Source organism: Lithobates pipiens, unplaced genomic scaffold, assembly GCF_037356315.1.
Source record: "Lithobates pipiens isolate NorthernLeopardFrog02 unplaced genomic scaffold, aLitPip1_a1.2 Scaffold_19, whole genome shotgun sequence".
NCBI lineage: Eukaryota > Metazoa > Chordata > Amphibia > Anura > Ranidae > Lithobates > Lithobates pipiens.
This window is the reverse complement of record NW_027507764.1, coordinates 630,671-644,806: the sequence shown is the minus strand read 5'-3', so window position 1 is coordinate 644,806 and position 14,136 is coordinate 630,671. Positions and strand designations below refer to the sequence as shown.

Genomic DNA, 14,136 nt, shown 5'->3' with positions numbered 1-14,136 from the left:
TAATCAGGAAATTAGATGTGTAATTTATACTCCTGGAAAGCCTGAAGGTGCTCCTTGGATTTTGGGCCCCTCTATGCATTTAGGCTGTGAAAAAGTCTCACACAAGTGGTATCCTCATACTTAGGAGGAGGAACAGAATGTGTTTTGGGGTGTAATTGTAAGTATGCCTATGATATATGTGAGAGAGAGAACTTAAAATGACAACTTTGTGAAAAAAAACTTTACTTAATTTCTTCATTTTCTCAATAACTGTGACAAAAATGACAACATCAAAAAAACTTGCCATGCCTGTTACTAAATACCTTGGACTGTCTACTATGTAAAAGGGGTCATTTGGTCATTTGGGGGGTATTTGTACTGTGCTGGTATTTTCGGGGCTCAGCCATCAGTACATCAGGGTCGATAAATTCCACACATATATCCCAAAGTTTGTGGTTTCTATAAATTTCCTACAGAATAAATAATATACTCTAATTTGGGTTATTTTCACCAAAGAAATGGAGCGGAATATATAACAGAAACAAAGAAATCTGTGTTTTTTTTTCAAAATTTTCAATCATTTTTCGTTTATTTAGAAAAAAATAAAAATACCCAGTGGTGATTAAATGCCACCCGAAGAAAGCTCTGTCTGTCTCAAAAAACGATAAAAATGTCATACGGGTACAGTGTTGTATGACCGCGCAATTGTCATTCAAAGTGTGACAGCGCTGAAAGCTGAAAATCGGCCTGGGCAGGAAGGGGGAGGGGATTGGCCAGTACTGAAGGGGTTAAACAATTGTATTCATTAGAAAGCAGTACAGCAATGAAATCCCGAGGACCAGGGAGGATTGGAAGACAGGGGATGAGGATCCCACGCATGGAACGGGTCCAGAAAGTGCTAATTTTTGATCACCTGAACGGGGCCCAGAATGTCCCTTGAGGAAGGAGCTACGACTGAAGTCCACCATGATGCTGGACTGAGCTGGGCGGATCCCAGACTGGTTCATACAATGTCTGAAGGAGGATCCTCAGAGGGTGATATTGTCCTCAAAGATGGACAGCAGCAGAAGGATGGTCCAGCCCACAAGGAGCCCCAGATTGTGGAGGAGGAAGATCACCCATGGACGACGGTCCTTCACATTCATCATGGCCGGCAGCTGAAAGAGAAGAGGAGGAGTCAGTGGGGGGAGGGAAATAGGAGGGGAAGGAACGTTTCTGAGAAGAGCGCTCACCATGTCTGCCAGGGCCACGTACAGGAAGAGCCCCGTGGCCACTGTGAAGATCCACTGCTGGATGGCTTCATCTGCCGCCACCGACAGGGCGATGTACAAACCGATGAAGGCTGTCAGTGCACTGCCGAAGTTCAGGAGCAACGCCCGGCGCACCGTCAGACCGGCGTGCAGCAGAGCCGCAAAATCACCTGCCGAGACAAAGTGTACAAACATGCTGTGTCACCCTGCAGTGGGAGGAGCATATCTCCATCTATGTCACCCTGCAGTGGGAGGAGCATACCTCCATCTATGTCTCCCTGCAGTGGGAGGAGCATATCTCTATCTATAGCATCCTGCAGTGGGAGGAGCATATCTCCATCTATATCACTCTGCAGTGGGAGGAGCATAGCTCCATCTGTGTCACCCTGCAGTGGGAGGAGCATAGCTCCATCTGTGTCACCCTGCAGTGGGAGGAACATACCTCCATCTATATCACTCTGCAGTGGGAGGAGCATACCTACATCTTTATCACCCTGCAGTGGGAGGAGCATAGCTCCATCTGTGTCACCCTGCAGTGGGAGGAGCATACCTCCATCTATATCACTCTGCAGTGGGAGGAGCATACCTACATCTTTATCACCCTGCAGTGGGAGGAGCATACCTACATCTTTATCACCCTGCAGTGGGAGGAGCATACCTACATCTATATCATCCTGCAGTGGGAGGAGCATACCTACATCTATATCATCCTGCAGTGGGAGGAGCATACCTACATCTATATCATCCTGCAGTGGGAGGAGCATATCTCTATCTATGTCATTCTGCAATGGGAGGAGCATACCTCCATCTATGTCACCCTGCAGTGGGAGGAGCATAGCTCCATCTGTGTCACCCTGCAGTGGGAGGAGCATACCTCCATCTATCTCACCCTGCAGTGGGAGGAGCATACCTCCATCTTTATCACCCTGCAGTGGGAGGGCCCTATCAGTCTTTGTCACCCTGTAGTGGGAGGGGCAGACATCATTTTCCTGTTATTATGCAGATGAGGACTCACCCAGCTCATGCGGCAGTTCATGACATAAGACGGCCAGTGAGGTGGCGAGTCCCACTTGCCAGGATGTTGAAAATGCGGCTCCCATAGCCAAACCGTCCGCAAAATTATGTATGGCGTCCCCGATGGTGATCATATACGGGATCATCCGCAGCTCTGCAACACAAAGACACCCCTATATAAATGTATAATAATGCAATCATGTGTGACTGTGGGGGGAGGGGACATTAGAGTGTAAGCTCCTCTGTACAGAGACTGATGTGACTGTGGGGGGAGGGGACATTAGAGTGTAAGCTCCTCTGTACAGAGACTGATGTGACTGTGGGGGGAGGGGACATTAGAGTGTAAGCTCCTCTGTACAGAGACTGATGTGACTGTGGGGGAGGGGACATTAGAGTGTAAGCTCCTCTGTACAGAGACTGATGTGACTGTGGGGGGAGGGGACATTAGAGTGTAAGCTCCTCTGTACAGAGACTGATGTGACTGTGGGGGGAGGGGACATTAGAGTGTAAGCTCCTCTGTACAGAGACTGATGTGACTGTGGGAGAGGGGACATTAGAGTGTAAGCTCCTCTGTACAGAGACTGATGTGACTGTGGGGGAGGGGACATTAGAGTGTAAACTCCTCTGTACAGAGACTGATGTGACTGTGGGGGAGGGGACATTAGAGTGTAAACTCCTCTGTACAGAGACTGATGTGACTGTGGGGGGGGGGAGGGGACATTAGAGTGTAAGCTCCTCTGTACAGAGACTGATGTGACTGTGGGGGGAGGGGACATTAGAGTGTAAGCTCCTCTGTACAGAGACTGATGTGACTGTGGGGGAGGGGACATTAGAGTGTAAGCTCCTCTGTACAGAGACTGATGTGACTGTGGGGGGGGGGAACATTAGAGTGTAAGCTCCTCTGTACAGAGACTGATGTGACTGTGGGGGGAGGGGACATTAGAGTGTAAGCTCCTGTGTACAGAGACTGATGTGACTGTGGGGGAGGGGACATTAGAGTGTCAGCTCCTCTGTACAGAGACTGATGTGACTGTGGGGTGAGGGGACATTAGAGTGTAAGCTCCTCTGTACAGAGACTGATGTGACTGTGGGGGGAGGGGACATTAGAGTGTAAGCTCCTCTGTACAGAGACTGATGTGACTGTGGGGGGAGGGGACATTAGAGTGTAAGCTCCTCTGTACAGAGACTGATGTGACTGTGGGGGGGGGGGGGACATTAGAGTGTAAGCTCCTCTGTTCAGAGACTGATGTGACTGTGGGGGGGGGGGGGGGACATTAGAGTGTAAGCTCCTCTGTACAGAGACTGATGTGACTGTGGGGGGAGGGGACATTAGAGTGTAAGCTCCTCTGTACAGAGACTGATGTGACTGTGGGGGGAGGGGACATTAGAGTGTAAGCTCCTCTGTACAGAGACTGATGTGACTGTGGGGGAGGGGACATTAGAGTGTAAGCTCCTCTGTACAGAGACTGATGTGACTGTGGGGGGAGGGGACATTAGAGTGTAAGCTCCTGTGTACAGAGACTGATGTGACTGTGGGGTGAGGGGACATTAGAGTGTAAGCTCCTCTGTACAGAGACTGATGTGACTGTGGGGGAGGGGACATTAGAGTGTAAGCTCCTCTGTACAGAGACTGATGTGACTGTGTGGGGGGGGAGGGGACATTAGGGTGTAAGCTCCTCTGTACAGAGACTGATGTGACTGTGGGGGGGGGAGGGGACATTAGAGTGTAAGCTCCTCTGTACAGAGACTGATGTGACTGTGGGGGGAGGGGACATTAGAGTGTAAGCTCCTCTGTACAGAGACTGATGTGACTGTGGGGGGAGGGGACATTAGAGTGTAAGCTCCTCTGTACAGAGACTGATGTGACTGTGGGGGAGGGGACATTAGAGTGTAAGCTCCTCTGTACAGAGACTGATGTGACTGTGGGGGAGGGGACATTAGAGTGTAAGCTCCTCTGTACAGAGACTGATGTGACTGTGGGGGGGGGGGGGGGACATTAGAGTGTAAGCTCCTGTGTACAGAGACTGATGTGACTGTGGGGGAGGGGACATTAGAGTGTAAGCTCCTCTGTACAGAGACTGATGTGACTGTGGGGGGGGGGGGGGACATTAGAGTGTAAGCTCCTCTGTACAGAGACTGATGTGACTGTGGGGGGAGGGGACATTAGAGTGTAAGCTCCTCTGTACAAAGAATGATGTGACTGTGGGGGGAGGGGACATTAGAGTGTAAGCTCCTCTGTACAGAGACTGATGTGACTGTGGGGGGAGGGGACATTAGAGTGTAAGCTCTTCTGTACAGAGACTGATGTGACTGTGGGGGGGAGGGGACATTAGGGTGTAAGCTCCTCTGTACAGAGACTGATGTGACTGTGGGGGGGGGGAGGGGACATTAGAGTGTAAGCTCCTCTGTACAGAGACTGATGTGACTGTGGGGGGAGGGGACATTAGAGTGTAAGCTCCTCTGTACAGAGACTGATGTGACTGTGGGGGGGAGGGGCATTATATTGGGGGTCTGTGATGTGGATGGGATATAATTATGGGATGGAAGATGATGTCACGTTATAAATACATGAAGTCGATATCTCGGGGTGTACTTACCGCGGCTCCGGGTAGGTCGTGTACTCTTCTCTATCTCGATGTCGTCGCTCACCTGGAAGAGTAGATGTCAGACATTTATTATCCTTTGTATCTTTATCAAGCGATACTCTATACACCAATCAATAAGATCTTCTATCCGTATAATCGGCGTGCGAATGTATCTCACTCCAATGTAAATCTGAGGGGGTGTGGCCTGGAATTAGGACGCATGGCACTGAATTTTGCACTTTAATTGCAAAAAAAAACAAAAAAAAACTTCATGGATTTTTTTGAGGAATTGGTTTATTCATGAATTCCCGGAGGAATATATCGATTTCTATTTATAATTGATATGAGATGATATCGGGATATATCGGGATATATCGGGATATAACGCAGAGCATCGCAGCACTTCATAGGAATATTCTATTTATTGATTTTCCTCCAGATTTCTATATGAAATGCACGAGAGTGCTGCTGCTGTTTTAATTGTAATGATACTTTAGTACCACCAGGGGGCACTAATGTGACAGCAGCTTTTGCAGTTGAGACACACAGATACAGTGTCTCACAAAAGTAAGTACGCCCCTTTTGTGAGATACTGTTGATAACATGACACTTCCTAAATGTCTAAAAGGATACACTGGGGGGGGAGTATTGATCCCCCTGCTGATTTTGTTTGTTTGCCCACTGACAAAGAAACGATCAGTCTATAATTTTAATGGTCGGTTTATGATAACAGTGAGAGACGGAATAACAACAAAAAACAGAAAAACGCATTCCCAAAAAGTTATAAATTGATTTGCATTTTAATGAGTGAAATTAGTATTTGATCCCCGATCAATCAGCAAGATTTCTGGCTTCCAGGTGTCTTCTATACAGGTAATGAGCTGAGATTAGGAGCACTGCCTTTAATAGAGTTCTCCTAATCTCAGCTTGTTAACGGTATAAAAGACACCTGTCCACAGAAGCAATCCATCAGATTCCAATCTCTCCACCATGGAGACCAAAGATCTGCCCAAGGATGTCGGGGAGAAGATTGGAGACCTACACAAGGCTGGAATGGGCTACAAGACCATCGCCAAGCAGCTTGGTGAGAGGTGACAACAGATGGTGGGATTATTATTCACAAAATAACGATGGATCTCCTCGGTCTGGGGCTCCATGGAAGATCTCACCTCGTGGAGGATCAATGATCAGGAGAACGGTGAGGAATCCGCCCAGAACTACACCGGAGAATCTTCTCCATGATCTCAGCTGGGACCATAGTCACCAAGAGAACAATCGGTAACACACCGGGAGGGACTGAAATCCTGCAGCCCCCGCAAGGTCCCCCCGCTCAGGAAATCACATGTACAGGTCCCCCCCGCTCAGGAAATCACATGTACAGATCCCCCCGCTCAGGAAATCACATGTACAGATCCCCCCGCTCAGGAAATCGCATGTGCAGGTCCCTCCCGCTCAGGAAATCACATGTACAGGTCCCTCTGAAGATCACTAATGACCATCGAATGATTCCGAGGAGAACCGGGGGAAGTGTTGTGGTCAGAGGAGACCAAAATCCAGATCTTTGGCATCAACTCAACTCACCGTGTTTGGTGGAGGAGGAATGCCGCCTATGACCCCAAGAACACCATCCCCCACCGTCATACATGGAGGACCTATGACCCCAAGAACACCATCCCCCACCATCATACATGGAGGAACTATGACCCCAAGAACACCATCCCCCACCATCATACATGGAGGAACTATGACCCCAAGAACACCATCCCCCACCGCCATATATAGAGGTCCTATGACCCCAAGAACACCATCCCCCACCGTCATACATGGAGGTCCTATGACCCCAAGAACACCATCCCCACCATCATACATGGAGGAACTATGACCCCAAGAACACCATCCCCCACCGCCATATATAGAGGTCCTATGACCCCAAGAACACCATCCCCCACCGTCATACATGGAGGACCTATGACCCCAAGAACACCATCCCCCACCGTCATACATGGAGGACCTATGACCCCAAGAACACCCTCCCCCACCGTCATACATGGAGGTCCTATGACCCCAAGAACACCCTCCCCCACCATCATACATGGAGGTTCTATTACCCCAAGGACACCATCCCCCACCGTCATACATGGAGGTCCTATGACCCCAAGGACACCATCCCCCACCATCATACATGGAGGTCCTATGACCCCAAGAACACCCTCCCCCACCATCATACATGGAGGACCTATGACCCCAAGAACACCATCCCCCACCGTCATACATGGAGGACCTATGACCCCAAGAACACCATCCCCCACCGTCATACATGGAGGACCTATGACCCCAAGAACACCATCCCCACCATCATACATGGAGGTCCTATGACCCCAAGAACACCCTCCCCCACCATCATACATGGAGGTTCTATTACCCCAAGGACACCATCCCCCACCGTCATACATGGAGGTCCTATGACCCCAAGGACACCATCCCCCACCATCATACATGGAGGTCCTATGACCCCAAGAACACCCTCCCCCACCATCATACATGGAGGTCCTATGACCCCAAGAACACCCTCCCCCACCGTCATACATGGAGGACCTATGACCCCAAGAACATCATCCTCCACCGTCATAAATGGAGGTCCTATGACCCCAAGAACACCATCCTCACAATCATACATGGAGGTGGAAACATTATGCTTTGGGGGTGTTTTTCTGCTAAGGGAACAGGACAACTTTACCGCATCAAAGGAACGATGGACGGGGCCATGTACCATCAAATATTTGGTGAGAACCTCCTTCCCTCAGCCAGGGCATTAAAAATGGGTCATAGATGGATCTTCCAGCATGAAAATGACCCAAAACACAGACAAATCAACAAAGAAGTGGCTCAAGAAGAAGCACATTAAAGTTCTGGAGTGGCCTAGCCAGTCTCCAGACCTTAATCCCATAGAAAATATGTGGAGGGTGCTGAAGGTTCGAGTTACCAAACATCAGCCTGGAAACTTTAATGACTTGGAGAAGATCTGCAAAGAGGATAAAATCCCTCCTGAGATGTGCGAACCTGGAGGCCAACTCCAAGAAACGTCTGACCTCTGTGATCGCCAACAAGGGTTTCTCCACCAGCTACTCGTCTCGTGTTTTGTGAAGGTGTCAAATACTTATTTCACTCATTAAAATACATATCAATTAAGAACTTTTTTGAAATGCGTTTTTCTGAATATTTTTGTTGTTATTCTCTCTCTGTTATAATAAACCGACCAATAAAATTATAGACGATCGTTTCTTTGTCAGTGGGGCAAACTTACAAAATCAGCAGCCAATCAAATACTTTTTTCTCTCACTGTAATGTTTGGGATGAGATCAGAGCATGACTTCCTTTCAGGAGAAATCCGGAGCATGGGCAGTGGGAGTGGCAATGCTGAAGATTGAGGATTGGCTGGGATAGAGTTTTATATTAATTGCACAAGACCGCCGCTGTTGCTATTTTATGTGTAATTTTAGACCTGCATGCTTTTCCCTGTTGCCCACTGGGTGCTGCTGGCCTCATCTATACTGATGGCCAAGGGTAATTTGGGAGCTTAGACTAAGAATAACCAGAGAGATGAGTAAGAGTAGATGGGGTATAATCAGGGTACTGGGGGAACTTAGACTAAGGCCGCGTACACACGCGGGGACTGTTGGCCCAACTTTGTCCGCTGAACAGTGTTTGGGCGGACAGTCCGCTCGTGTGTGGGCTTTCAGCGGACAGTTTCAGCGGACAGTTGGACGGACAAGGTTTTACGGAAATTCCGAAAAACTGTCCGCTGAAACCTTGTTTCAACGAACAGTCCGCCCGTGTGTAGGCTTGTTCGTCAAACAAAGTTCCGCGCATGCTCAGAAAGGATTTTCAAGCCGAAAGTTATAATGCAGTGTATAGGACGTCGTATTTTGCGTCCCGTCGTACGTGCCGTTCACGTCATCGCGCACGGTTTCAGCAAACTGTTCGTTCGTCGTGTGTGGCCATGTCCGTCCATGCTAAGTTTGAGCGGACTGTTCGCTCAAACTGTTGGACGGACAAAGTTGGGCCAACAGTCCGCGCGTGTGTACGCGGCCTTAGAATAACCAGAGAGATGAGTAAGAGTAGATGGGGTATGATCAGTGTACTGGGGGAGCTTAGACTGAGAGTAACCAGAGAGATGAGTAATAGTAGATGGGATATAATCAGGGCACTGGGGGAGGTTAGACTAAGAATAACCAGAGAGATGAGTAAGAGTAGATGGGATATAATCAGGGTACTGAAGGAGCTTAGACTAAGAATAACCAGAGAGATGAGTAATAGTAGATGGGATATAATCAGGGCACTGGGGGAGGTTAGACTAAGAATAACCAGAGAGATGAGTAAGAGTAGATGGGATATAATCAGGGTACTGAAGGAGCTTAGACTAAGAATAACCAGAGAGATGAGTAAGAGTAGATGGGATATAATCCGGGTACTGGGGGAGCTTAGACTCAGAATAACCAGAGAGATGAGTAAGAGTAGATGGGGTATAATCAGGGTACTGGGGAAGCTTAGACTCAGAATAACCATAGAGATGAGTAAGAGTAGATGGAGTATAATCAGGGTACTGGGGGAGCTTAGACTCAGAATAACCATAGAGATGAGTAACAGTCGATGGGGTATAATCAGGGTACTGAAGGAGCTTAGACTAAGAATAACCAGAGAGATGAGTAAGAGTAGATGGGATATAATGATGGTACTGGGGGAGCTTAGACTGAGAGTAGCCAGAGAGATGAGTAACAGTAGATGGGATATTATCAGGGTACTGAAGGAGCTTAGACTAAGAATAACCAGAGAGATGAGTAAGAGCAAATGGGGTATAATCAGGGTACTGGGGGAGCTTAGACTAAGAATAACCAGAGAGATGAGTAAGAGTAGATGGGATATATTCAGGGTACTGAAGGAGCTTAGACTAAGAATAACCAGAGAGATGAGTAAGAGTAGATGGGATATAATCAGGTTACTGAAGGAGCTTAGACTAAGAATAACCAGAGAGATGAGTAATAGTAGATGGGATATAATCAGGGCACTGGGGGAGGTTAGACTAAGAATAACCAGAGAGATGAGTAAGAGTAGATGGGATATATTCAGGGTACTGAAGGAGCTTAGACTAAGAATAACCAGAGAGATGAGTAAGAGTAGATGGGGTATAATCAGGGTACTGGGGGAGCTTAGACTCAGAATAACCAGAGAGATGAGTAAGAGTAGATGGGGTATAATCAGGGTACTGGGGAAGCTTAGACTCAGAATAACCATAGAGATGAGTAAGAGTAGATGGGGTATAATCAGGGTACTGGGGGAGCTTAGACTCAGAATAACCATAGAGATGAGTAACAGTCGATGGGGTATAATCAGGGTACTGAAGGAGCTTAGACTAAGAATAACCAGAGAGATGAGTAAGAGTAGATGGGATATAATGATGGTACTGGGGGAGCTTAGACTGAGAGTAGCCAGAGAGATGAGTAACAGTAGATGGGATATTATCAGGGTACTGAAGGAGCTTAGACTAAGAATAACCAGAGAGATGAGTAAGAGCAAATGGGGTATAATCAGGGTACTGGAGGAGCTTAGACGAAGAATAACCAGAGAGATGAGGAGCTTAGACTAAGAATAAATAGAGAGATGAGTAAGAGTAGATGGGGTAAAATCAGTGTACTGGGGGAGCTTAGACTGAGAGTAACCAGAGAGATGAGTAACAGTAGATGGGATATAATCAGGGTACTGGGGGAGCTTAGACTGAGAGTAGCCAGAGAGATGAGTAACAGTAGATGGGATATAATCAGGGTACTGGGGGAGCTTAGACTCAGAATAACCAAAGAGATGAGTAAGAGGAGATGGGATATAATCATGGTACTGAAGGAGCTTAGACTAAGAATAACCAGAGAGATGAGTAAGAGTAGATGGGGTATAATCAGGGTACTGGGGGAGCTTAGACTCAGAATAACCAGAGAGATGAGTAACAGTAGATGAGATATAATCAGGGTACTGAAGGAGCTTAGACTAAGAATAACCAGAGAGATGAGTAAGAGTAGATGGGGTATAATCAGTGTACTGGGGGAGCTTAGACTGAGAGTAACCAGAGAGATGAGTAATAGTAGATGGGATATAATCAGGGTACTGGAGGAGCTTAGACTAAGAATAACCAGAGAGATGAGTAAGAGTAGATGGGATATAATCGGGGTACTGAAGGAGCTTAGACTAAGAATAACCAGAGAGATGAGTAAGAGTAGATGGGATATAATCAGGTTACTGGGGGAGCTTAGACTAAGAATAACCAGAGAGATGAGTAACAGTAGATGGGATATAATCAGGTTACTGAAGGAGCTTAGACTAAGAATAACCAGAGAGATGAGTAACAGTAGATGGGATATAATCAGGGTACTGGAGGAGCTTAGACTAAGAATAACCAGAGAGATGAGTAACAGTAGATGGGATATAATCGGGGTACTGAAGGAGCTTAGACTAAGAATAACCAGAGAGATGAGTAACAGTAGATGGGATATAATCAGGGTACTGGGGGAGCTTAGACTCAGAATAACCAGAGAGATGAGTAAGAGTAGATGGGGTATAATCAGGGCACTGGGGGAGGTTAGACTAAGAATAACCAGAGAGATTAGTAAGAGTAGATGGGATATAATCAGGGTACTGGGGGAGCTTAGACTCAGAATAACCAGAGAGATGAGTAACAGTAGATGGGATATAATCAGGGTACTGAAGGAGCTTAGACTAAGAATAAATAGAGAGATGAGTAAGAGTAGATGGGGTAAAATCAGTGTACTGGGGGAGCTTAGACTGAGAGTAACCAGAGAGATGAGTAATAGTAGATGGGATATAATCAGGGTACTGGGGGAGCTTAGACTGAGAGTAGCCAGAGAGATGAGTAACAGTAGATGGGATATAATCAGGGTACTGGGGGAGCTTAGACTCAGAATAACCAAAGAGATGAGTAAGAGGAGATGGGATATAATCAGGGTACTGAAGGAGCTTAGACTAAGAATAACCAGAGAGATGAGTAAGAGTAGATGGGGTATAATCAGGGTACTGGGGGAGCTTAGACTCAGAATAACCAGAGAGATGAGTAACAGTAGATGAGATATAATCAGGGTACTGAAGGAGCTTAGACTAAGAATAACCAGAGAGATGAGTAAGAGTAGATGGGGTATAATCAGTGTACTGGGGGAGCTTAGACTGAGAGTAACCAGAGAGATGAGTAATAGTAGATGGGATATAATCAGGGTACTGGAGGAGCTTAGACTAAGAATAACCAGAGAGATGAGTAAGAGTAGATGGGATATAATCGGGGTACTGAAGGAGCTTAGACTAAGAATAACCAGAGAGATGAGTAAGAGTAGATGGGATATAATCAGGTTACTGAAGGAGCTTAGACTAAGAATAACCAGAGAGATGAGTAACAGTAGATGGGATATAATCAGGTTACTGAAGGAGCTTAGACTAAGAATAACCAGAGAGATGAGTAATAGTAGATGGGATATAATTAGGGTACTGAAGGAGCTTAGACTAAGAATAACCAGAGAGATGAGTAACAGTAGATGGGATATAATCAGGGTACTGGGGGAGCTTAGACTCAGAATAACCAGAGAGATGAGTAAGAGTAGATGGGGTATAATCAGGGCACTGGGGGAGGTTAGACTAAGAATAACCAGAGAGATTAGTAAGAGTAGATGGGGTATAATCAGGGTACTGGGGGAGCTTAGACTCAGAAAAACCAGAGAGATGAGTAACAGTAGATGGGATATAATCAGGGTACTGAAGGAGCTTAGACTAAGAATAAATAGAGAGATGAGTAAGAGTAGATGGGGTAAAATCAGTGTACTGGGGGAGCTTAGACTGAGAGTAACCAGAGAGATGAGTAACAGTAGATGGGATATAATCAGGGTACTGGGGGAACTTAGACTAAGAATAACCAGAGAGATGAGTAACAGTAGATGGGATATAATCAGGGTACTGAAGGAGCTTAGACTAAGAATAACCAGAAAGATGAGTAACAGTAGATGGGATATAATCAGGGTACTGGGGGAGCTTAGACTCAGAATAACCAAAGAGATGAGTAAGAGTAGATGGGGTATAATCAGGGTACTGGGGGAGCTTAGACTCAGAATAACCAGAGAGATGAGTAACAGTAGATGGGATATAATCAGGTTACTGGGGGAGCTTAGACTCAGAATAACCAGAGAGATGAGGAAGAGTAGATGGGGTATAATCAGGGTATTGGGGGAGCTTAGACTCAGAATAACCAGAGAGATGAGGAAGAGCAGATGGGGTATAATCAGTGTACTGGGGGAGCTTAGACTCAGAATAACCAGAGAGATGAGGAAGAGTAGATGGGGTATAATCAGGGTATTGGGGGAGCTTAGACTCAGAATAACCAGAGAGATGAGTAACAGTAGATGGGGTATAATCAGGGTACTGGGGGAGCTTAGACTCAGAATAACCAGAGAGATGAGTAACAGTAGATGGGATATAATCAGGGTACTGAAGGAGCTTAGACTAAGAATAACCAGAGAGATGAGTAAGAGTAGATGGGATATAATCAGGGTACTGGGGGAGCTTAGACTCAGAATAACCAGAGAGATGAGTAAGAGTAGATGGGGTATAATCAGGGCACTGGGGGAGGTTAGACTAAGAATAACCAGAGAGATGAGTAACAGTAGATGGGATATAATCAGGGTACTGAAGGAGCTTAGACTAAGAATAACCAGAAAGATGAGTAACAGTAGATGGGATATAATCAGGGTACTGGGGGAGCTTAGACTCAGAATAACCAAAGAGATGAGTAAGAGTAGATGGGGTATAATCAGGGTACTGGGGGAGCTTAGACTCAGAATAACCAGAGAGATGAGTAACAGTAGATGGGATATAATCAGGTTACTGGGGGAGCTTAGACTCAGAATAACCAGAGAGATGAGGAAGAGTAGATGGGGTATAATCAGGGTATTGGGGGAGCTTAGACTCAGAATAACCAGAGAGATGAGGAAGAGCAGATGGGGTATAATCAGTGTACTGGGGGAGCTTAGACTCAGAATAACCAGAGAGATGAGGAAGAGTAGATGGGGTATAATCAGGGTATTGGGGGAGCTTAGACTCAGAATAACCAGAGAGATGAGTAACAGTAGATGGGGTATAATCAGGGTACTGGGGGAGCTTAGACTCAGAATAACCAGAGAGATGAGTAACAGTAGATGGGATATAATCAGGGTACTGAAGGAGCTTAGACTAAGAATAACCAGAGAGATGAGTAAGAGTAGATGGGA

At 46.5% G+C, this 14,136-nt stretch overlaps 1 protein-coding gene across 1 annotated transcript in view; it reads right to left on the bottom strand.

Moving 5' to 3' along the window:
* Positions 1-341: 341 nt before the first annotated feature.
* SLC39A4 (solute carrier family 39 member 4) overlaps positions 342-14,136 on the bottom strand; it is an 83,341-nt gene continuing 69,546 nt past the window's right edge. Inside the window, exons 9-12 of the mRNA XM_077490461.1 lie at positions 4,841-4,892; positions 2,245-2,397; positions 1,212-1,399; positions 342-1,136 (exon numbers count right to left, since the gene is read on the bottom strand). Coding sequence (XP_077346587.1) covers positions 1,008-1,136; positions 1,212-1,399; positions 2,245-2,397; positions 4,841-4,892 — 522 coding nt within the window. The 3' untranslated portion in view covers positions 342-1,007. The remainder of the gene's footprint in view (positions 1,137-1,211; positions 1,400-2,244; positions 2,398-4,840; positions 4,893-14,136) is intronic.